Source organism: Equus asinus, chromosome 8 (assembly GCF_041296235.1).
Source record: "Equus asinus isolate D_3611 breed Donkey chromosome 8, EquAss-T2T_v2, whole genome shotgun sequence".
NCBI classification, from domain to species: Eukaryota; Metazoa; Chordata; class Mammalia; order Perissodactyla; family Equidae; genus Equus; species Equus asinus.
Window position 1 is genome coordinate 79,464,925 of NC_091797.1, and position 23,755 is coordinate 79,488,679.

Below are 23,755 nucleotides of genomic sequence, written 5' to 3' on the forward strand. Positions count from 1 at the left end.
GGCGTGATGGTGGCGGAGGCAGACCCTCCTGATCCCCAAGAGGGCGGGGGCGGAAGTGCTGGCGCTCCCTAGCACAATTACTACGAGGAATGAACTCGGGCTGAAAGCCCCCCGATGACATGCAGGAGCTGGGCGACCCCATGATCGGCTCGTTGGCCTGAGAGGCCGGCCCCTGCCTCGGGGAGGAGGACCAGGCTCTGTCTAGGGACAGAGGAGGACAGATCCCAGGATCTGCGACAGGCCGCGTGGGAGCCTCTGCAGCATCCCAGGATGCGGGGCGGATGCGGCGGACGCTGCGGCTCCAGGCGACCCCTGCTGGCCACCCGCGGGATAGCAACGTGCCTTTCCTGGTGCAGCCTGTCGCCAGCCAGGCGGGTTCAGTTTCTGTCCCACCCTCTGGTCACACAAAGCCGGAAACGAGGCCTTGGTGGCCCTTCCAGTTCTGCCAGTTGGGTGTTCCCAAACACTTTACCTTCTGTGATTCAGTCTCAAACGAAGTCTCACCTCAAACGCGAATTTAGAAAGTCGCCCAGCCCTGGGATCCTCAAACCTCATGTGCATCCACGTGGCCTGAGGAACTTGTTAAAACCCCTGATTCCCGCCCCCACCCCACCCTCAGGTGCTGATTGAGTAGAGCTGCGGGAGGGGGTGGCCTGGAATCTGCGTGTCTAGCAGACAGCCCCAGGGTAGGGGGCTTTGGAGCCCCGTCTGAGAAACCCCTGCCTGGCTCCAGAGCCACCTCCATAGAACCCAGATTGACACCCACGCATCTGAACTCACTCCTTCCTCATTTTATACAGGGTAACCTGAGGCTCAAAGAGAGGGAAAGAGCCTGGCCCAAGGTCTCCCAGCCTCCAAGGATCTGAGTCTGGCACACTGGGCTCCCAGCCTCAGTTCTTCTTGAGGGCACCTGGTTCTGGAAGCTTGCGGTTAGGACCCTCGGCCAAGGGCAGGGCTCAGGAGGATCGGTGATGTTAACAGGGATTGACAGACATGAAAACAGGGAGGGCTAAGCCCATTTAGTGCTTGTCTGGGGCAACAAGACCACATGGGCATCAGGGATTCAGGTACAACTGTATCCAGCAGCTCAGGGCCAGGCTGGCCTCACTGGTGCCACACTGCTTCACAGGCAGAGGCCAGTCCGGTGAAGCAGAGACCCAATGAGTTAGGTTCCTTATCCCATCCACTCCAGTCGGCCTCAACCCAGAGAGCGAGACTCATTCAGTGCAAGGCTGAGCCCCTGCCAAAGGGCTTCCGTGCCTCAGGTTCTGGGCTCAGAGCACAGGGGACTAGGCTATCTCCAGAAGCCCCCAAGCCACAGCATCAATGAGGTACAGGACAGCCACAGGGCACTCCCGGACCAGGGTACGCTGAGAAGAGCCCAGCGGCTCCTTCTCCTCCGGCCAGGTGGCTGTGGCATCCCCTCAGGGCCCGAGGGGGCCAGGGGCCACCGTCCCCTCCTCCTGCTGCTGGAACTCCTCATGGGCTCGGTCCAGGTCCGCAAGTACCTCCAGCAGGCGGGCAGCTGCTGCTTTCTGCCGGGCCAGGGCATCAGGACAGGCCCCTGGAGGGAGACAAGGGGGCCACGGGGGTTCAGCCAGGCCAGGGCAGGCTGCCACCCCCGACCAAGGGCTTCCTCCAGCTCCAGATTCTCCTTGTGCCCTGAGAACCCCAAAATGTACCGGAGCCCACACCTACACCCCTGGCCTGCTGGTGGACCGGAAACAGGAGAGAGAGCAGGCGCGAGGACATCGCAGTTGCTTGGCAAGTGCAGGGGGCATCAGAGCCGGCCAGGAAAAGGGACTTTCTGACCCCTTACCTTCCAAGGAGCCAGAGCCCTTCACTGTGCCAGCCTCCGGAGTCGTGTCCACGCTAGAATTCTCCAGGAATTTCCTCCTGGAAGTTGAGAGGGACACAGACAAGGCCGGGCCCTGATTCCCAACCCTGCTCTCTACCCCACAGATTCTCTGCTGGTGGCAGGAGGAATGACAGGTCCTCCCTAGTTGTCACCGTCATCATCATGGTCATACAAACGTTTGTAAAGTCCCCTCAATGTTCTCAGCCCTTTACACATATCAAGTCATCTAATTATCGCAAAACACGTATTGAGGGAGGTACGTACTGATGGCCCCATTATACAGACGGCCACTGAGACACCACGAGGTGAAGACACTTACTGAAGCTCACACAGCGTAATAAGAACCGTGAGCATTTATCGAACGCTGACCGTGTGGCCAGGTCCCCACCCGTGCTTTATCCCTATTAGCTCATCTGACCCTGGGGACCAGCCCATGAGGTAGGGACTCCTGTTATGCCTGTTCTCCAGATGAGGAAACTGAGGTACAGAGAAGGTAAGCAACTTGCCCGAGATCACACAGCCAGTAAGTGGCCAGGTCAGGATCTGAACTCAGGCATGCCAGTTTCAGAGCCTTCTGTATAATGAGTTGGAACAAGTGTCTGTCACTGAATAACGGTGATCCTGGGCCCAGGAAGGGGAGGGACACACCCAAGGTCTGTGCCCACGTCTCTGGATCCCCTGGTATTAAAAGACCCCAAGACCCACTTCTGCATGAGGCCCCCGAGGATGCTTCCCGGGCTTCACCTTGAGCCTACCCCGCCCCAGGGAGGCCCAGCTGAGGCGCAGGGGAAGAAGGAAGAAAGGAAGGTGGGAGGCCAGAGTGGGTGGCTGCCCCCGCTGGTCCCAGCAGCTGCAGTGGGAGGGGTGGGGGCACCCACCTGAGCTGGTCCCGCCCCAGGAGCAGCTGCCGATACACCATCTGCGTCTCAGCATCCGGATCCAGCGGGTCCCTCCAGTCCCCCAGGGTGACGGCCGCGTGTGTGCGGCTGCAGCCAGCGGCTGAGGGGACAGGCATCATCAATAACCGCCCCCACGCCCTTCCAGAAGCCCCCACAGCCAGGCAGCCACCAAACCCTGCCCTTCCCCTCTAACACCGCCCTTCAAATCTAGTCCTCCCCTGCAGCCCCACGGCCTCCACCCTCCTCCAGAGCAGCAGCCTCGCCTCTGTCCTCCTGCCACATCCGGGGTCCAGCCACGCAGACCCTTCCTGTCCTCCAGCCCGCTCTGCCTCGCCTCCAGGCCCGTGCTCTGCCTGAAACGCTCTTTCTTACCCCATCCCTGTCCCCAACTTTGCTCCTTAACTTCTCTTCTCAGGTCACATGTAAGCAACACCTCCTCCGGAAGCCCTCCTTGCTCTCCAGCGCTGGGGCTGGGTCAGAGGCCTTTTCCGGAGCCTCGAAAGCCTCATCTCGGTACTCGTGACACTGTATTAAATTCTCTGCTTATTCACCTGTCTTCCTCGAGAGCAAGCCCACGGTCTGTCCGTGTACCACGAGACACCTGGGGTGCAATTTGATGAGCGCCACGCGCCGGGCAGGATCCTAAGCGCTTTGTGGATATCACCTCACTTAATCCTCGCAAGACACCTGAGCACTGTTATCAGCCCCATTCCACACTTGAGGAGGCTGAGGCGTGGCGAGGTTCAGTAACTCGCCCAAGGTTGCACAGCCAGCCCGGGCGGAGGTAGGACACCGCTGATTGACAGGTGCGGCGGGGGGGGGGGGGGGGGGGGGGGCTCAGGCTCCGCCCCCACGAGTCAGCCCCGCCCCCTCACCTGAGCGCTCCGCCCGCAGGCAGCAGGTCCAGCGCGCGCTGCGGAAGGCCCCCGGGTGGCAGGCGGCCAGCTTGTCCGGGTTGGGGGCGCTGGCCTTGCGCAGGGCCGACAGCCATTGGCTGAGCTCGTTCACGTTCTGCAGGGAGTCGGGGGCGGTCAGGGGTGGGGGACCCAAGGGACGCCGTCACCCGCACCCCTGCGGGGCCTCACCTTGCACTGGAGGTAGGTGGTGTGCAGCGCCCCCGCGCCGTCCTGCGTCACCACCTGCATCACGTGCGGCAGCTGGAAGGCGCCCTCGTCCACGCGCTCCACGGCGCGGATGTGCGACGCCGGGATGGAGGAGCGCGTCTGGGAGACAGGACCGTCGCTGCGGGGCGGCCTGGGGGCTGGGGCCGGGGCGGCGGGGCCCAGGGACAGCTTTCCTCTGGGTGTGCGCTTCAGGTGGGCCCCGGGGGGTGGGGACATTCAATCTGTGTATCTGTGATCTGTGTGCGTGTCCCCTTGGCTGTTCCATGAGTCCCGCAGTCCTGCCCCGTCACTCTCTGAGTAAGTGACAACTTATCCGGGCATCAGTTTCCTTCTTTAAGAAGAAGGATAATAGCCACCGCTTCTGCGGCACCTGGGATGTGGTTCTAAGCACTCTACATCCATCACCTTATTTCATGGTCACAACAAATGTCTGAGGCTGGCTCTGTTCTTCCCAATTTGCAGATGAGGAAACTGAGGCACAAGAAGATAAATGACCCTCCCAGGGTCCCTCGGCTGGTGCCGCCAGCGCTGGAACCCAGGGAGCTGAAGTCTAGAATGGCGCTCTGCTGATGCAGCAGCCGTCAGCGTGGGCACCCTCTCCAGGGCTGGCTAGTGGCAGTTAGGGATGTGGTACTCAGAAATGGGTAGATCCCAGCGTGGGGCTCGGCTTGTGCTACGCTTGAATGGCAGCCCCATGAGAACATGCATTTTACGTCTCGTTACTGCTGTATCTCCAGTGCCTAGAACATTGCCTGGGACCTCGTAGTCACTCAAATGTTTGATGAATGAATGAGTGAGTGAACGAATGCCGAATGTGGGCGCCTATACAGCCGGGCATGTACCTGGGAGCGAGCAGCTCCCGTTTCATGTGCTTCTCAGTGGGATGGGGGCATAGACCTGGGGGGGGGGGGGGGCGCGGTGAGCAGCGTCCCTGCCCTGTGCGCATCCACATGTGGGGGATATGTCCGCCCCTCAACGGTGCATGCGGAAGGAGGCCTGAGGATGGGTGTGTGTGGGTGTGTCTGTGCCCGTCTGTGCCGGCATGGCCCAAATGTGTGAGCAGAGTTGGCACTTGCTAAGTCGCTACGGGACCTTGGGCAAGTCATCGCAACCCCCCCCCCCAACCCCAGGCCTCAGTTTCCCCCTGGGTAGAGAGAAGCGGCTCCCTGGGGAGGCCCCCTCTGGAAGCCCTCCCCGGGACAGGGCTGGGGCCCCACCTGCCACTCGGGGCTCTTGGCGTAGGAGAGCGCGTCCGCGCTGAGCCAGAAGTAGCGCTTCTTGAAGGCAAAGCGCGGGGCCAGGCCGCCCGGCTCCTCCTTGCGCTTCAGCAGGTAGCCTTCTCGAACCGTCGCCGAGCGCGGGACCAGGGCCCTGGCCGGTCCCCCAGCCTCTGGGGACGGGGAGGGGGACAGTGAGCCCCTCCGCTCCAGGCCCAGCCGCTCTGCCGGCGCGCCCGCGGCCCCAGGGATGAGCAGGAGCCTGCGCTCCCCCGGAGGCAGGAGGCCTTGGACCCCTCCCTGAGAGGGGGACAGCGCCGCTGAGGGTGGCCCGGACCACACGTAGGCCCTGGGCCCTCTCCTTGGCAGGGATCTGCGGCCATGGCGCCCAGGGGAGTCCGCCCAGGGAGCCCCGCACCAGAGATGCGCCAGGCAAACCCGGGGCTCCACACTCTGACGGGCTGCTCCCAGGTGACCTGCACCCAACACTGTGATACGGACTCAACCCCCACTCCTCTGCTTAAAACTGTCCGGTGGCCTCATCCTCACCTTCCTCCCCCTCATTCACTCTTCTTCATTGGCCTCCTCACGAGTGCTCTCTGGCCCCACCTCAGGGCCTTTGCACATGCTCTTCCCGGCCTGGAACGTTTTTCCTCAGGATCCTCATGCTCTCTGTCCTCCTTCAGGGCTTTGCTCTAATGTCACCCTAGCGAGGTCTTTCCTGGCCACCCTTTCTAAAAGTTCCACCTGCCACCCCCACCTCAACCTTCGCTTCCCTCCTTTATTTTTTCTCCTTAGCACTCATCCTCCCTAACACACCATGTGCTCGGCTAATTCATCGTGCTCACAGCCTGTGGTCCCCACTAGAATAAAACTTCCGTGAGAGCAGGAGTCTGTTCTGTCTTGTTCACAGCTATTCCCAGGCCCAGAGCAGTGTCCGTTACAGAGTCAGCACTTAGATAATTGTCAGTTGTGTGGACCCTGCACCACAATCCCCACCCGCCTCTCCACATTGGCTGGAGCGGCCTGGAGGGCAAGGCCTGCACTCTGATCATCTCTGAGACCCAGCACAGCCGGTGCCAGGAGATGTTAGTGGACTGACTAGCTGACGCACAGGTCCACAGTCTCAGTGCTGGGGGGGGGGGCGGCAGGCCCAGCGCATCCAGTGGGGTGACAGGCTGGCTGTGGCAGGGACACAGGAACTCACCCTCCTCCTCGTCCACATCCACCAGCCGGTCCAGGAAGTCCCGCACACGAGAGACGCTCCGCAGCAGGAAGGGGTGCAGGGGGGCCATCCACACTTCCTTGCCCTGGCCCAGCTGCTGGCCCAGGTTCCCGATGCTCTGCACGGCCTGGAGCAAGGGGCAGGGCACGCCAGGGCCACGGTCACCGCAGGGGGAAGGGCCCTCTGTGGACCCCGAACACAGCCCCAGGGTCCTGGCTCCCAAATCAGTGCTCACCAAAGGAGAAGACTCATAGCAGCACCTGCTCTGAGCAATATCTGCCCCTCCCTGTGCACAGATATGCACCCCCAGTGCCCGTCTTCTGTTCCCTCCCGAGCCCAGATCCCCCCACCCAGGACTGCTGATCACATCATCCATCCTCTGGAGCCCATCAGAGCCCCAACAGGTGACCACTTTGCAAAGGATGGTCTAATTCATACTAAGGCGTAAATGACTACCAGCCTGCTTCCCACTTTCCTCCTTCTCTGGGTCGTGTTGGGGTCTTCTGTGGTCTGCCCCCCTGCTCTGGTCCTACTATGCTCTTCCCTGACTAAGGACACCCAGCAGGGGCCTCTGCTGCTGGTACCTTGGCAAGCAGCAGCAACGAGCGGCTGGTCTGGGGGTCTGCGTGCTGGTCCCGGAGGTCGAACAGCTTCGGGGTGAGGATGGCAGGCGCGAAGAATCGCAGGAAGAGAAAGCCGCTGATGGCCAGGTACTTCACGTCCTGGTGAGAGGAGAAGCCGGTGAGAGGGGCCGCCAGACCCACTTCCCAGCTGGGGAAACTGAGGCAGCAAGGACTATAGATCAGTGGTGCAAGGGGAAGTGGCATGGGAGATGGGTCAGGTGGCCATACAGGTCTGCCAAAGGGGCTTTTCCTCTCTGGGCCTCAGTTTCTCCACCTGGAAAATGGAGTAACAACACCCATCCTGCACAATCAGATTTAGCCAAACATCCTCAGAGTCCGCTGTGTGCCAACCACTGTACTCAGGGCACAGCCCTATGAGGGAGGCACCACCATTCTTCTCATTCTACAGATGAGGAAGCAGAAGCTCAGAGAGGTCAAGTGACTTGCCCAAGGTCACACAGCTGCTGAGTAGAGGAGGCAGGACTCCAACCCAGATCTATGATTTCTGATAATAATAGCAACAGGCCAGATCCTTCTGCACACATTTGTTTACTTAATACTCACTTTATTATATCTCCATTTCACAGAGGAGGCAACTGAAGCCCAGAGAGGGACAGTCACTTGCCCAAGGCCACACAGCTGTAAGTGGCAGAGCCAGGATTTGACCCCAGGCTGGAATTGAACTCTCCGCTCTTCACCACACTCTCCTGTATTTGACACCAGCTGCTGCGGTGCGCTCGCTGGGGGTTGGGAACCAAGCCTGGACTATGACATCTAATGCTCACACAATCCCAGCGAGGGGGCGGGGGGAGATGCTATTATCTCCGTTTTCCAGACGAGGACACTCAGGTCCCTGCGCCTGGCCCATGTGCCCCCAGCCACAGCCTCTGCCTCTGCACACTGTGAAGGACGGTGCCTGTCCGTGCGAGCCCCAGGCCAGGCCTGCCTGCAGGGAAGCCTGGCCCCCCAAGCTCAGGGAGACTGGAGAGAGGGCGGCCCCTCCCACGGCACCGGCCCCTGCCGCTCCCCCCACCCCGCTCCCCCCACTCGCCGGCTATCTTTAGCCCGAGTCTGTGCTCCAGCCTTTATTTAGGGGCTGTTTTCACACCTGAGACCTGCCTCCTGGGCACCTCTGGAGGAGCTGGGTGCCCGGAGGGTCTCACCCCAACCCGCCGTCTGGAACCCTGAACTGCCCCCCACAGCCACCCCGCCCCCCCGGCCGCCCTGTCCCAGCGTAATTTTAGCCTTTGACATCAGCTCATTAACTTCCTCCTTTCTCGAGAAGGAGGAACAGATGTCAGAGCGGCAGAGATGGGGTCCCCTGGGCTCCCCCATCCACCCCCCCGGCCTGTGACGGTCCCGGCTCCCTGCCCACGGCCTCTGCCCACCCTGGGGGCCGAGAACTGGGGGACACTTGGCGTCCCTGATACTGGCCCCTCCAAGGGCCAGGCTGGCTGGGGAGCTGGCCTCCCCCTCCCCTTGCCTCCTCCCTGTGTCCCACTTAGCACCTCTGCCGGCAGCCCAGCTGAGCACCCGGCAAGCTGGGTGTCACCAAGCCACGTCCCAGTTTGGAGGCCCAGAGCTCACTCCTCAGCGGGGGTGAGGGAGACAAGGGCGAGACCCCAGCTGGGAGGCCACAGGCCTCAGTTTCAGTCCCCAACCCCTGGCCCAGACCCTTGACCTCTCTGGGCCTCCGTTTCCCCATCTGTAAACAGGAAGTGGGGAGAGATGGGGCATCAATCAATTAAAAAATGAGAGCTGGCACCTAAAATCCAGAATACTGGCTTAAAAAAAAAAAACAAACTCTGCAGATCTGGCAATCCTACATGGCTATCACTGATTGTCCAGGCCTGCTCCCACCAGACAAGCTGTGGGATCCGGTTCGCCACAGGCCCTACCACTCCCTACCGCCCCACGCCTCAAACACTTGGTTCATTTCCTCACCTGCCTGAGCCCTGTAGCACCTGAGTTTTCAACTTCCATATCAATATTGGTAAAGCCCCAGCCCAGGCATGGACCTACTTTTAGCCTTTATTTTGAGTGTCTGCTACTGAGTACCTACTGTGTGCCAGCTTGCTCTCAATCTCACAGCCGGCATTTAAGATTCACTTATTTTGCACAGAGTCTATCACTTGGCGCTTATGAGCACAGATGCAAGAGCCCGCCTGCCTGGATGGGGCCCATCCCAGCGCCACCCCTTCCTGGCTGTGTAACTTAACCCGCCTGGGCCTCAGGTTCCTCCTCTGCGAAATGGAGCAATACAGGTACCCACCTCATAGGTGGACGTGAACACTGGATAATGGGTAACAACACGTAACGCACCGAAAACAAGGTCTGACCCGTGGAGAGGGCTGCATGCAGTGTCAGCTGCTGCGATTATTATTTTTATTAACTATTATTATTTCTCCTGGGTCCCAGACCCTGCAGAGAACACCGCCCCCACTTCTGCCAGACACACAGGCCTTCAGCGTGGGCAGCCGGGTTCTGTCCCCCCTCTGCCCTGACTCCGCGTGTCCCTGGACGAGCTGCTGCCCTCCGCAGCCTCGGTCTCCCCATCTGCCCACCTCGTGCTCCGTCTGCGGGAAGCGCTCCTCCACGCGCTGGTGCAGGTGCTTGAAGGCGAGGCGCATGACGGCCGGGCAGCGCCCTGCGGAGCCCACGATGGCGTCCACGATGGCCCCCAGGTAGCCCGTGAGCAGCCCCAGGCTGGCCTCCCGCACGTGCTCCTCTGAGGGCGCGCCCTTGAAGGAGATTCTCCTGGGGGAGCAAGTGGGGCGGCTGGGCCTCAGAGCTGGGCATCCCCCCCGCTCCACATCTTCCCCAGCCCCTACTGAGCCCAGCAACCCCGCCCGCCCACTCCACACCCTCCCCTCCTGTTCCCACCCGGCTTCTCTCTCCTGCTCCAACACGCTCAGCTCACTGTCCTCTCGGAGCCTGTGGACAGACTGTCCCTCTGCCTGCGACACTCTTGCCTCCACATTCACCTTATACGTCACCTCCTCAAAGAGGCCATCCCTTCCTGGCCGCACATGATGCCAGACTCCAGTTCAGTGCATTTTCAGCACGGACGTGCCAGACACGTGATCCCACCTCAGGGCCTTTGCACTTGCTGTTCCGGCTGCCTGGAATGCTCTTCCACCAGATCTGCATACGACTCCCTCCCTCACCTCCTTCAACTCTCTGCTTAAATGTCCCTTCGTCTGCAAGGCTGTCCCTGTGACCCTGTGGAATGTTGCAAGCTCCCCCTGCTCCTGGGCCCTCCTGACCCTTCCCGCTTTGTCTTCTTCATTCCACCCATCGCCTGCAATAGCCTCCTTCTTCAGTTTATTCTCTCTTCCACCCCCCCAGAAGAGGGGCTTGTGTCCATTTTTTCCCCACGGTGGACTCAGCTCAGCCAGTGCCCAGCATGTCGTGGGTCTTCAACCACTGTCGTGGTGAGTGGACAGTGGGACACTCCTCCATCTGCAATCGTCTCATTCCTTCCTTTCTCATTCCCATATGGGTGGAGGGTCCGCCTTGCCCAGCCTCAGGCTGCAGACTCCCTGGCAGCCAGGCTGGGGTTCCCGGCCCCACTGTGTCCTGGACACGACGAGCTAAGCCCTGAACTCACTGTGTCTGGCATCGTGTCATCTAATCGTAATGCAACCCAACAGATTAAGTAGCCTGATTGTTCCCATTTGACAGAGGAGGAGACTGAGGCTCAGAGAGGTCCCCTTGCAAACAGGTGGCAGAGTGGAGGTCAGAACTCGGGACTGCCGGCTCCAGAGTCTGCCTGCCACCCTGCCAGGCCAGGGCCCCAGCTGCCCCTGCTCCTTGCAGGCACCCCCTGAGTCACTTGGTCCTCGCCAGACGTACCAGGAAAAGCCCTCGCCTTGGAGTTTCACAGATGAACTCTGCACTCCTGCTCAGGCCTGCTCAAATCCCCACTTTACAACTTCCCAGCTGTGCAACCTTAGGCAGGTGACCTCCCCTCTCTGAGGCTCGGTTTCCCTGCCTACAAAAAGGGGTCCAGATGCCTGCCTCTAGGGTGGTCGGAAGGTGGACAGCCCTGCTGGGCGGAAAGACCCTCTCCTGTCCCCACCGTGGGCCCTGAGGGACTGCCAGCTACCAGCTCCAGTGGCCTGGCGGGAGCAAGGCCTCCCACCCCGGCTGGAGGGGAAGGTCCTGGAAAGAGAGGCAGAGCCCACCAAGGGTGGAATGACCCCGTGCTTCCACCCAGGCTCCCAGAGGGCTCCGGGAGCCACTCCGCACGCAGACCGCTGCCCATCAGCGGTGGCAGAGCTGGGGTTTGGCCCCTGGAGCTTGAGTTCAGAGTCCTTCCCTAACCACTGCCCCACCCGGCCTTCAGAGCCTCAGGCCCCAGAGAGGCTGGGAGGCGGGACGCAGAGCTCCTGAGCCGCAGCGCCTGAAGGAGAGGGTGGGAGTTGGCGTGGGCCCAGCCTGACGAGGCTCCAGGCGGGCAGGGGGTCGGGGGTTGGGGTCCCCCGGCCTTGCTCACCTGGTGCGGCCCAGCTCCATCTTGCAGGGGTCCAGCTCCATGTACTTCTTCTCCTCAAAGACGCGGCTGATGACCGGCTGCAGGACCTCGTGCAGGTAGGGCATGCCCACGAGCTGGGGGCGGAGGGGGCACCACACAGGGTGGGGCTGAGGGCGAGGCCGGGCTGTGCCTGTGAGCGGGGGGCCGGGGGACCCCGCAGGGAGAGGCCCAGAGGGAGGCGGGGCCGTGCCAAGGGCTGGGGTGGGGGACTCTACCTGGGGGCAGGTCAGGGCGAGGCCGGGCACCAGCCACCCCCCTCAGCTACCCGGGACCACCTGAGGGCAGCCAAGCTCTGGGCTCCGAGTGAGCACTGGGAAGGGAGTCCCCCCGAGGAAGCTGCCATCGGGCCCCACGGGGCCTTCACCTCCTCACCTTCATGAACTGTTCCATTGACTTAGATGCCAGGGAGTTGGAACGGAAGAGGGTGTTGGGGTCGGCTGGGAGGAGAGAGAAAAGGGTTTGCTGGGATTTGGGGGGGCCATCTCACCCCCGCCACCCAACGTGGGGTCATGATTCTTCCAGCCTCAGGAATCGAGAGGACTTGCACCATCAACTCTGTTCACAGTACAGAGGCCCAGAGTGGTTTAACAAGGTTCTTAAGGTCACACAGCTCATGAGTAGCAAAACCAGGGCCTGAACCAGGACTGTGCTCCCAGCTGGCTGGATGCACAGCACAGGGGACACCACACACACACACACAGGAACCCCTGTCCTCTGCCCGAGGCCTCCCCATCCCCCCGCAGAGACCCCTCTGCAGACCTGCCCTTGAGGAGTGATGTTTGCAGGTCATGTGGGCAACTCACTGGTCCGCGCCACCTCACGCCGGGTGAGATAGTCCAGAAAGGGCCCGGCCAGGCCCTGGCCCAGAAACAGCTTCACCAGCCTGGTGGCAAGGTCCTGGCGGCAGTCCCCTGAGGTCAGCTCCTCCAGCACAGCCAGGGGGCTGGCAGCATCCTCCTGGGCAAGCACAGGAGGCAGAAGAGGTGGCCCTGGGACCCCAAAGCAGAAGAGCCCAGCTGGGGCTCCCTGAGGGAGGAGGCAGCGGTGACCCAGACCCCCACCCGCCCGGCGGGACTGCTCGTCGGACGCACCCACCTCTGCCGGCCCCAGCACCGCCGTGGCGAGCAGCTCCGAGAGCGGCCGGTAGTACCGGGAGGGCAGCACGCGGTCCTCCGTGAGGCGCACCTTCAGCCGCAGGGCGCCCAGGCTGCCCCTGGAGGACCAGAGCAGAGCGGGGGGGACAGGGACGTGTGGGCGGGGGCAGCTGGCCAGGGCGGCAGGGTGAGCACAGTCAGGAGCAGGGGGATTCCGCAGAAGGACAGGTGGGAACTGGTGTGGGCAGGTGTGGGCAGGTGGGAACAGGTGTGGGCAGGTGGGAACAGGTGTGGGCAGGTGTGGGCAGGTGGGAACAGGTGTGGGCAGGTGTGGACAGGTGTGGGCAGGTGGGAACAGGTGTGGGCAGATGGGAACAGGTGTGGGCAGGTGTGGGCAGGTGGGAACAGGTGTGGGCAGGTGGGAACAGGTGTGGGCAGGTGGGAACAGGTGTGGGCAGGTGTGGGCAGGTGGGAACAGGTGTGGGCAGGTGGGAACAGGTGTGGGCAGGTGGGAACAGGTGTGGGCAGGTGTGGGCAGGTGGGAACAGGTGTGGGCAGGTGTGGGCAGGTGGGAACAGGTGTGGGCAGGTGGGAACAGGTGTGGGCAGATGGGAACAGGTGTGGGCAGGTGTGGGCAGGTGGGAACAGGTGTGGGCAGATGGGAACAGGTGTGGGCAGGTGTGGGCAGGTGGGAACAGGTGTGGGCAGGTGGGAACAGGTGTGGGCAGGTGTGGGCAGGTGTGGGCAGGTGGGAACAGGTGTGGGCAGGTGGGAACAGACACCGACAGGTATGAACAGGAGTGGATAATGCAGACAGAGTAAAGAGATATGGCCAGTGTGCAAAGATGTGCCCAGTGAAACCCCGTGTACAGGAATGGACAGTGCAGACAGGTGTGGGCAGGTGTGGGCAGGTGTGGAAGGACCCAAGGCTCTGACCACACACCCACAAGTGTGAACTGACATGCTCGCAGGTGGAGGGGATCGGGCGAACCACTTGGACACATGTAAACACACACCGTGGGCCATTTGACAAACATTTGTGAGATGAATGAGGGCAGGGACACGGTGACAGCTTCTGGCTGACGTGGGCACCATGATGACCTGCCCCCAAGCTGAAGATGGCACCCAGTGTGCTTCCAGCCTGGCCTCCTCCCTCCGCGCCCACATTTACCCAGAATCCTCCTCGGCTCTGGGAAAGGGCCGGAGGCGGAACCAGCCATTGGGGGGCTTCTGCTGCAGGACCTGAGGGGGGAACTCCACCTGTGGGGGGACACACGGACCCTCAGCCGAGCCCTGCCCTGCCGGGGCCAGGCCACCGGCCCTGGAAGGAGAGCTCAGCCTGCCCACGCAAGGAGCCATAGCCTGCCATAGCCTTCCAGGCGCCACCTCCTGCCCCCACCGTGTCCCATCCACACGACAGCAGCGACACACCCTCCCCCTGCCAGGGCACTGAGGGCCTCCAGAGCACACTTAATTTACAGTTGCGGAAACTGAGGCTCAGAGAGGTGGAGTGACACGCCCAAGGTTACACAGCTGCTAGAGACAGCATGTCTGGACTGAGTATATCTTCAGCTCTGTTTAGGGACACAAATTGCATCTAGCAAAAGGCTTACGGACAGTCCAGAAGAACCTGAGCCCCGTCCCCTCCCTTCTGAAATAACTTTAGAGAGACAGAAGTTGTCTCCCATTCAGTTCACCAATTTAAAGTAAATCATTCAACGGTTTTTAGTCTATTCTCTGAGTTGTGCAACCATCACCACTGATTTCAGAGCATTTTCTGTCAGCCCCCCAAAGCCTGTACCAATTAGCAGCTGCTCCCCATCTCTCACCCCGACCCCCAGCCCCTGGCAACCACTACTCCACTTTCTGTCTCTCTGGATTTGCCAATTCAGGACATTTCATATAAACAGAATCGTACAATCACACAGATTCTTCTGTGTCTGGCTTCTTTCACTTAGCGTCATGTTTTCAAGGTTCATCCGTGTCACAGGATGTGTCAGCCCTTCACTGCTTTTTATGGCTGAATCCTATTCCACTGTAGGGTGGACCACGTCCTGTCTGTGCATTCATCCCTCGATGGAGGTGTGCGGACTTTCCACTTTGGACCATTGTGAAAACACTGCTGTGCACATTCAGGGTCAAGTTCTGTCGTGTCCGTATGTTCTCATCTCTCCCGGGCACACGCCTACGAGCGGAATTGCTGGGTCCGGCGGTAACCCCATCTTTAACCATTTGAGGACCGGCCGGGCTGTTTTCCGAAGCGGCCGCACCATTTTACATTCGCACCAGCAGCGCGTGACCGAGCCTCCCCCGCTCACCGTCTGCTCTCCTCTTCCTGCCTTTGGAAAACTGTCAGCCCTGAGTCTCCGTCCATCACTCCTGAGAGGCAGGAGCAGTCACACCCATTGCACAGACGGGGAAACTGAGGTTCTAGGAGAACCCAGCGGAGCGTGGCGTTTCCAGGAGCAGGAGTTAAGGGTTTGGATTCTGGAGTCAGAGAGACCTGAACTCAAATCCTGGCTCTGCCGTTTCTTTGTCATGTGACCATGGGAAAGTTACTTCACCACTCTGGACCTGTTTCCCCACGTGTAAAAAGGGGATGACGACAGTCCCAGCCTCAGGGGTGGCCACGAGGGTTATGTAAATGAGGTTATGTGGGAGAAGCGCTCAGCCCAGGGCCAGCACACGGCATCCTGGTACTCTCATCCGGAAGAAGACTCCGGGCCCGCCCTGTGACCTCGGGCAGGTTCCTGCACTTTTGAGAGCCTCAGTTTCCCCACCTGTACCAGGAGCGATGAGCCTCCATCACCCAGGCCGCCTTCACATCTGCCCTCCGGGGCCCAGGACGTCCAGCCCGTCTCCCTCCTCCTTCCCCCTCAGTGGCAATGGGGAGCCACAGCGGGTGTTGGAGGGGGGCGCTCACCATGCCCAGGAAGTCGTTCTTGCCCACCATGTCCCAGTCCCAGAGCTCCACTCGCAGCGGGGAGGGGGCACCCGGTGCCGCCCGCAGCTCCAGCACCTCGTCCCAGCGTGGGAAGCGGGTCTTCTTGATGGTCTGGGGAAGGAGGGGGTGAGGGGGGAGCACCCACCACCGGCCCCCAGCCTCCCAGGCTCCACCCCACACTCACCGACGTCTCCACGCTCTGGCTGCCCCAAAACACGCGCGCGAAGGGGTCAGACGTGCCCGAGATGTCTCGGGGGGCCAGGTCCCTGGGGACAGATGAAGAAAGGAGTGGGGGCGACACAGGACCCCCGAGCACCAAGACCCCAGCTGGACCCTGGGAAAGGGGTTCAGGTTGGACCATTCAGATGCCACTGGTTTCCATGACAACGAACCGCTCCATTGGAGGGACCGAGCGAGGAGCGCTCCCGCCGTGCCCGTCCAACCCCGGTACCTGCCTGTGGACTAACGCGACCCTACGAGGAGGCACCAGTAGATGAGGAAACCGAGGCACAGACAGGTCGAGTCCTGCCTTACGAAGCCCAGCAGGTGCACAGGGGAGGGGAAGGGAGCCTCAGTTTCCCTGGAGCCCCTGGATGGGAGGACAGGCCAAAGGACAAGGTGCCAGGGTTCAAAGCCTGGCTCTGCCATTCACTGGCCGGGCGACACTGGGAGCCTCAGTTTCCTCATCTGGCAAATGGGAGTAAGAACAGACCAACCTCTCAGGGCCAAGGGTTAAATGAGATGAAGTGTGGTGACTGCTCAGCTCATTCATTCATTCAACAAACACTCATGCCCACACCCTGCCTGGGACCCAAGAAAAGGCACGAGGCAGAGACCCCCTACCTCTGGTTGCCATGACAACCCAAAAGTCTCACCTCAGTCAGCCTCCCCCATCCTTCCTGAGGTCCCCCAAACCCAGGGACATCTCCCCCCACCAGGGGCTGCCTGCTGCTTCCTGCTGCTCATCTCCCACCCCTGCTCAGCATCCAAAGCCTTCTCTGGTTTCCTAGGAGCCAGCCCAGTTGCTAAGCGACAGCGATCGGTCCCTCTCCTGCTTGCAAGGATCCTGCACAACCTTGTGGCTGGGGAGGAGGCCATGGGCACAAAGCAGACGAGGAGCCCCTGCCCCAGGCTGAGTCCTTTTGCCTGTCCTCTACCCCTGTGTACTCCATCCAGACTCCAGGGAGCCCCAGCTGGGGGAAGAAATCTGGAGGTGTGGGAGAGGCACAGAGAGGGCAAGAAAGGGCCTTAAAGTCACACAGCAGACTAGAAATAGAGATCCTCTCCTACCTGGGCGAAGATTGGCCTGAAAGTGAAGGCTGGAGGTGTAAGGTGTGAAGATAAGGCAGAAAGACAAGAGGGGAGATGAGAGGGAAGGAGGGTGGAAGTATTTAAGGAAGCAGAAGGATGGGGCGCTGAGGAAGAGGGAAGGGGAGCAGAGAGTGATAAACAGGCAGGAGGAAAGATGGGTGTCCCATGCGCTGGTGCCCCGGGAGGGTCATCTGTGGGTTTCACTGGTCCTGCCTCTGCCTTCCTTCTGGTGTTTCCTGGGGGCAGGACCCACCTTCCCTCACTGCCAGCCCACAGGGCTTAGGCGGCTGATCCCTCCCTCCACTCCAGGAATGGGCTTACAACTCAGGCCTGACCAACGAGAGTCAGTGTCATTGGTTCAGAGACGGGCATATGCCCCAAAGTGAGCCAATAAGAATTAGTCCCAGGACATTCGTTGGAAATGGTGAGAGACAGAAGTTCTTTTTCAGTTGGAGCAGCCAAGGTGGTAAGATGCCAGCCTGGGGCTGCTGGGGTCATCTTTGCCCCCACCTGGGGGGAGATTCCCTGAGAATGAAGCTAACACAAAAGACAGCCGAGGAATCTGTATCTACAGATTTCTGATGTCACTGTTTGAGCACCTGGATCCAGCCATGCCTGAAGCTACATGTCATTCATATGAGCCAATCTGCTCAAGCCAGTATGAATTGGGTATCTATTGCTCACAATTTGATTAATACACCTCCACACTCATGTGTCTGGCCATCCTGAGTGTCTGGCCTTTGTTTGCTGGTCACTGGGGACCCAACAAGGATTTCGCTGGTGCTTTAACCCCAGAAACCTGCAATCCGGTAGCTTGGACTGTTTGCCTACAAGGGATCCTGTTTGAGCCCAGGGGTGTCCCAGGAGTGAGGTGATCTCACAGGCCAAGGCATCTGGGGGTACCCAGTGGATTCCCGCTCATTCTCTGAGCACCCCCCACCCCAGCCCACATCAGGACCATACCTGGCCTGGAGCACATGACAGCGAAGACAACGGCCCAGTGCATCCTCCAGCATCTGCACGGCCAGGCAGATCTCACCCTGTACCTCTGCATCCGGGTCCACGCGGCTCAGGTTGATCCAGCTATCGATTCCTGGAGGGCAGAGGCGCCAACATTTATTAAGCACCTACTGTGTGCAAGGCATCGTGTTAACCTAAAAGCTGAATTAACATGAAAAACGTGTTAAGTCCTGGCCTTCCTGGGAGCCTTCCGGTGGAAGTACCGTGATTACCCCCCTTCCAGATAAGGAACGTGAGGCACGGGGGGGAGCCCTTTGCCCACGGCCCCACTGGGAACGGCAGAGCTAGGAGTTAAAGGCAGGCAGACAGCTCTGGGGCCACTGCCCTTAACCAAGCATCACCACGCTCTTCATGCTGGCACAGAAAGCCCTCCATCTGTTAGTCCTGACATACTCTCCCCCCCCCCCAAAATTGTGGGCGTTCCTATCTCTGAGCCTTCTTCCGGGCCATTCTCCCTGCCCGAGTCAGTGAGGTCGACCCCAATCTCTGCCTTTCTTTCATTTCCCTCAACACTTTGTAATTATTGGAAAGTCATTCAGCCTAATAATTGACCTTGTGTAAATGGTCTGTCTTTTCTCCCTCATCGTAAGGACGACGGCTTTGACGTTTGGCAGCTTCACTGCAATGTGTCTAGGTAAGGATGTCAGTTTACCCTCCTTCGTACAGGTTGTGCTTCCTCTATTTATGGAACCATATCCTCCCTTGAGTTCTGGAAAATTCCAGGTCATCAATTTTTTTTAATCATTTCCTCTCCTCAATTTTTATATTATTATTTCCTCTCCCTAATTTTTTCTATTCTCTCCTAGGACTCCAACTAAATGGGCGTTAGACCTTCTGGATTATTTTCTATGTCTTTGAACTTCTCTTTTTTAATTTCCTTCTTGTTTGTCTGGGCTAAAGTCTAAATAATTTCTTCGGCTCTCTTCCAGTTCACTAACTCGCACGTCAGCTCTGAGGGATCCGCTGTGGGACTCAGTCACGTAGTTTTCAATCGCAATAATTGTGCCTTTTATCTCTAAAAGTTTGCTTTGGTTCTTTTTCAAGTCTGTTTACTTTTTTAAGGTATTGCTTTAATTTATTGTGGTTATTGCTGGCCCTTTCTGGTGGTTATACTTTTTATTTATTTAATTTTTTTTTCCTGAGGAAGATTAGCCCTGAGCTAACATCTGCTGCCAATCCTCCTCTTTTTGCTGAGGAAGACTGGCCCTGAGCTAACATCCATGCCCATCTTCCTCTACTTTATATGTGGGATGCCTACCACAGCATGGCGTGCCAAGCGGTGCCATGTCTGCACCCGGGATCCGAACCAGCGAACCCTGGGCTGCCGAAGTGGAGTGTGTGAACTTAGCTGCTGAGCCACTTGGCTGGCCCCTATTTAATTGCTTTTAAATTCTGTACATCATAATTACAAAATCTAAAGTCTTCGTGGGTCTAAGTTTGATGGTTATCGTTCCTGCTGGCCCCTGCTCCCAGTGGCCCACTTCCTGGTGTGGGGTGATTTTTGATTGTGAATTCATGTCTGTTGAGCTCCCTCTGCAGGAAACTGAACATGAGGATGCTTGTCCCCGGAGAGGATGGTGCTCGCTCGTCCTGGGGGGTCTCAGTCTAACGGGGACTTCTGGGGTCAGTAACACCAGCCTCGCCCCTCACCCGAGATGGGTCTCTTTGTCGACTGTGGATTTGACGCTGACCTCCACTGTCAGGGCCACCCTTGCTTCCTCTCTTGCTGGGCCCCACTCCCTGCTAGGTTTCAGCCCATGATCGGGACGGAGGGGAGACTGTGGGTTTCTCCTTCCTCACGGCAACCCCAACAACGCACTAGGAATCCCGCCTAAGTCAGGGTCTCGCCGTGAGGTGGCGGGAGGCCCTTCTGAGGATCTGGTCCCCCTGCCGCTGAGAGTGTAAGTTCTATCTCATCTCTCCCTGTCGCCTGCTCCCCCCAAGTGCAGGACGCCACCAGCTTCCTCTCACTTAATCATCGCTGCAGACTCCTACTTGATCACCCACATCTACTTTTGTCCCCTGTGATCCAATATCCACAAAGCCACTCAGGGATCTACTCCCTCCCGTCACTCCAGCCTCCCATAATAGGGCTCCAATCTCTGCACTGTTTTGCTCCAGGACCATCAATGGCTCCCCAGTGCCTCCAGAAGAAAGTCCAGCCTCTGGCCTGGCACCTGGAGCCTCTCCACCCACCCTGCCCAAGTGCCCCATGTGGCCTGGCCTGTGCCTGGTCCTAGAAGAGAAACCCTGGAGAGACAGCTTAGCATCTTTGCGATAGCCCCTTTAAGGACCCACTCATGCCCCTTCCTCCAGGAAGCCTCCCCCGACCACGCTAGCCCTCACTGCCCCCTCCTCCATTGTCAGGCCAGTGATGCTCCATATACCTCCACTCCCACGTTTCTGTCCTGTTCAAAAAATAAAAAGCGCCCACGTGCAGACTCGTGACAGTTTCATTTTCCCTTCCCCCCTGTTCTGTGTGAATGTGTTTTGTTTTTCTATCTGGCCCACAAGCTCCCTGAAGCTGGGCCTCATCCTCCATTCATTTAATTCCACTCCCTTGGGGATGTTTGGGGCACACTGGGTACAGCCCAGGGCACAGGTTAGGGACACAGACGTTGGAGGCGGGCGCAGCCTGGGCTCGAGTCCCACCTCTACAACTTCCGGGAGGGGGAAGTCACCTCGCCTCTCGCAGCCTCGCCGCCCATCAGCCACAAATTCAAAGTCACTCTAGCGCACACTTCACTTGGTGTTGTCAGGACTAAACAGAAAGTGCTTAGCACCCTGCCTGGCACATAGGGAGCCCTCACTAAATAGGAGCAATGATTGTGCTGATTAGCACACAGTAGGATTTCAACTAACTCCCACTGATGAAAAAATACATTGTTCAATAAATGGTGTTGAGACAATTAGTACTCACCCAGACAAAAAGTAATACCCTGTACCTTGTCTCTGGATAAATTCCCAATAGATGAAACACTTAAATGTAAAAACAGGAAACAAATTGTTGCTAGAAGAAATCATGTAAAAAAAATTTCTTAATCTTAGGGTTGGGAAGGCCTTTTTAGGTGTCAGAGAAAATCAAGAGCCAAAAAAAAAAGATGGAGTTGACTACAGAAAAAGAAATAAATTTTATACATGGAAAAACTGTAAGCAGAGTCAAAACATAAGCCACAAAGGGAGAAAAAATATTTGCAGCTAATATGACAAAGAACTAGTTTTCCTAATATGTAAAGAGTGCCTACAAATCAATAATAAAAGGCAAACAACCCAGTGCGGGGGGTGGGGAGGGATGCACATAGAATATGAATAGACAATAGACAACAAATGAAATGAAGTGACTCTTAAATATATAAAAAGGTTTTCAACTTCACTCATAGAGAAACGCACAATAACCTATGCTGAAAGGCCATTTTTACCTCTCAGATACAAGATCAAAAAGTTTGGTAATTGTTGACAAGGGTACAGGGTGTGTAAATTGTGACCTCCTCCATGGAGGGTGATCTAGCAATATCTATCAGCCGTGAGTTCCACCTCTGGGAATTGACCAGTTCTGATTGATGCAACTTGCACAGGTGTGAAACCACGTTTGTACAAGGCTATTCACTGCAGCATTGTTTGAACTAGGAAAAGATTGCAAACAACCCACGTGCCCATCAGTAGAGGCCTGGGCAAATAAATGACGGTACATCCACACAACGGAGGGCCGTGAACTCACACAGAGATCAAAGGATGGGGAGGCTCTGGGGCACCAATATAGAAAGATCCCCGAGACCCATGGCGAGGCGAAGACGAGGCACAGAGCAGTGACTGTAACAGGCTCTCATTCCTGGAAGCGGAGAACAGAGCACACACCGTGCAGAGTGGCAAGCACAGACTCTGGAGCTGGACAGCCTTGGTTCAGATCCTGGCCGGCCCGCTCAATGACTCTGAGATCTTGGGCGACTCACTGGGGCCCCCGTGCCTCATCCTGTTCCCCTGTGGAGCGGGGACAAGCAGAGCACCTGCCTCATAGGGTTGTTACCGTCGTCAAGTGAGTGGATACATGGAAAGCATTCAGAAAGTGCTCGGTATACGGTAGGCACTATATAAGTGCTTGCTGCTATTACTATTGTTGCTTGCTTGCCTATGTTTGAAACACCTCCAGAAGGACATAGAAGAAACGGACAACACTGGGACGAGAATGGGGTCACCGGGGTGAGAGGGACAGTTTCACTGCGATCTTGGATACTGAACTATGTAAATGAATGAACTGCTCAATAAAAGAACCAAATTAAAATTAAACTCAATTAACAACAGCTGAAATAATTTCCACTGAAGGCTCCATGCTTCCCCACGCTGCCCGCTCTGCCCTCGAAAATGCCCCCTCTTGACACGGCCGTCCCCTCCTCCCTCTGCCCAGCAGGGTGCCGGGGCCCCTCACCCACCTCGAGGGTCAGCGGCAATCGCGTCCCTGCTCAGCGACACCTTGCCGATGACGTCGTCGTGCCTGCGGAAAGGCGGCGGGGTGAGGGTGCAGTCAGGGACCCCACCCCACCCGTGGAGTGAGGGGGCAGGCAGCGAGGGCTGGGGGGCAGGTACTTGGCTCCGAGGCGTCCCGCCTCCCTTCCGGCGCCCGGGCCTGGGTCCCCAGCACACCCACCCCACCGTATCCTCGTCCAGCACGTAGAAGGCCAGCTGGTGAAAGTCCAGGGGCAGGTGCACGGTGTACTCCTCCCCCCAGAAGGGGCTCAAGCTCCGCCAGACGGTTGCTGTCCTGCCAAAGGGGGCACAGAGGGCTGGGGGGCCTTGGGCCACGCAGGTGGCAGGCACCTGGGGACCCAGACACACACACACACACACACGAGAAGGGGCTCCACACATGCAGACACCCAGAACCTAGATACACACCCACCCAGGGACACACACACACACACACAAACCACACACATGAACCCAGACGTAGAGATACACACAAATACACACACAGAAACCTCAACACACACAACCAGAGACCTCAACACACACACGTGCACACACTCTGCCCTCTACCCCAGCCCAGGGCATCACCATCAGACGAACCCTTCTTCCCAAACACCCACTGCCCCATGCCCTGGCCTTTTCCCAGCTGGAAGTCCCTCAGGTTCCCCAGCCCCTAAGCTGAGAGGCTCCTCAGAGCCCAGAGACGGGGAGATAGCAGCCTGGAGACACACAGAAAATCCATCTGCGGGTTTAGTGGCAGTATCACAGAAGGCAGTGATGGGACAGCATGAGCACAGAGAGAACGATGGAGGGGGGGTCAGCCGGGGTGCTGCGAGCTGACCCTCCCCCATGCGCGCTCCTCGCCCCCAGCTCCCGGCCCATCTGGACCAGAACTGGCGCCAGGAGCATCCTGAATCCTGCCGTCTCCATAGGAACGGAGGCCTCAGCCACCCGCCCACCCGCACCTCTCAGGCCTTCGGGGGCTGAGAGCCGTCCCTCGGCCTGCGGGGGCGGGAGCCAAGCACGGCCCAGCCCCATGTCCCCCCGCCCGACACACACACAACCTCACACCTCACACATGTTCACACCAGTGCCTGTCTACCCAAATAAGCAGGCAGGGGCCACACATGTGTGACCAGCACAGCTCATGTGTGTGCACAGGCACGCACACATGTACACAGTGTGAGCCTGCGCGCCTTGCACACCCACAGGACACGCGCACGTGGTCACAGGCGTTCACATCAGCCCTCCATCACCCACACACACTCACAAGCAGGCCCCGCTGGGTGCACGCACGCATACACACACCCCGATGCCCGCAGCACCCAGCAGGTCCGGAACCAGCCAGCCCAGCCAAGCGTGAGCTGCCCGCCCCCGGGGAGGCCACTGGGGGAGGCACAGGCTGCCAGCCGCTGAGTCAGGCCCAGGGAGCTGGCAGGGAC

At 58.8% G+C, this 23,755-nt stretch overlaps 1 protein-coding gene across 3 annotated transcripts in view; it reads right to left on the reverse strand.

The window, feature by feature from the left end:
* Positions 1-770: 770 nt before the first annotated feature.
* Positions 771-23,755, reverse strand: part of RASAL1 (RAS protein activator like 1) — a 28,008-nt gene continuing 5,023 nt past the window's right edge. For 2 of the 3 annotated variants that reach the window (XM_070516110.1, XM_044775838.2), the window contains 19 exons: positions 22,495-22,608; positions 22,280-22,341; positions 17,796-17,925; positions 15,706-15,787; positions 15,501-15,632; positions 13,749-13,837; positions 12,579-12,696; positions 12,287-12,440; positions 11,856-11,920; positions 11,445-11,557; positions 9,511-9,703; positions 6,908-7,045; positions 6,306-6,450; positions 5,099-5,271; positions 3,843-3,980; positions 3,633-3,768; positions 2,737-2,857; positions 1,820-1,896; positions 771-1,564 (listed from right to left, as the gene is read on the reverse strand). In XM_070516110.1, coding sequence (XP_070372211.1) covers positions 1,425-1,564; positions 1,820-1,896; positions 2,737-2,857; positions 3,633-3,768; positions 3,843-3,980; positions 5,099-5,271; positions 6,306-6,450; positions 6,908-7,045; positions 9,511-9,703; positions 11,445-11,557; positions 11,856-11,920; positions 12,287-12,440; positions 12,579-12,696; positions 13,749-13,837; positions 15,501-15,632; positions 15,706-15,787; positions 17,796-17,925; positions 22,280-22,341; positions 22,495-22,608 — 2,320 coding nt within the window. In that variant the 3' untranslated portion in view covers positions 771-1,424. The remainder of the gene's footprint in view (positions 1,565-1,819; positions 1,897-2,736; positions 2,858-3,632; positions 3,769-3,842; positions 3,981-5,098; positions 5,272-6,305; positions 6,451-6,907; positions 7,046-9,510; positions 9,704-11,444; positions 11,558-11,855; positions 11,921-12,286; positions 12,441-12,578; positions 12,697-13,748; positions 13,838-15,500; positions 15,633-15,705; positions 15,788-17,795; positions 17,926-22,279; positions 22,342-22,494; positions 22,609-23,755) is intronic. The other variant, XM_044775839.2, reaches the window with a different exon arrangement.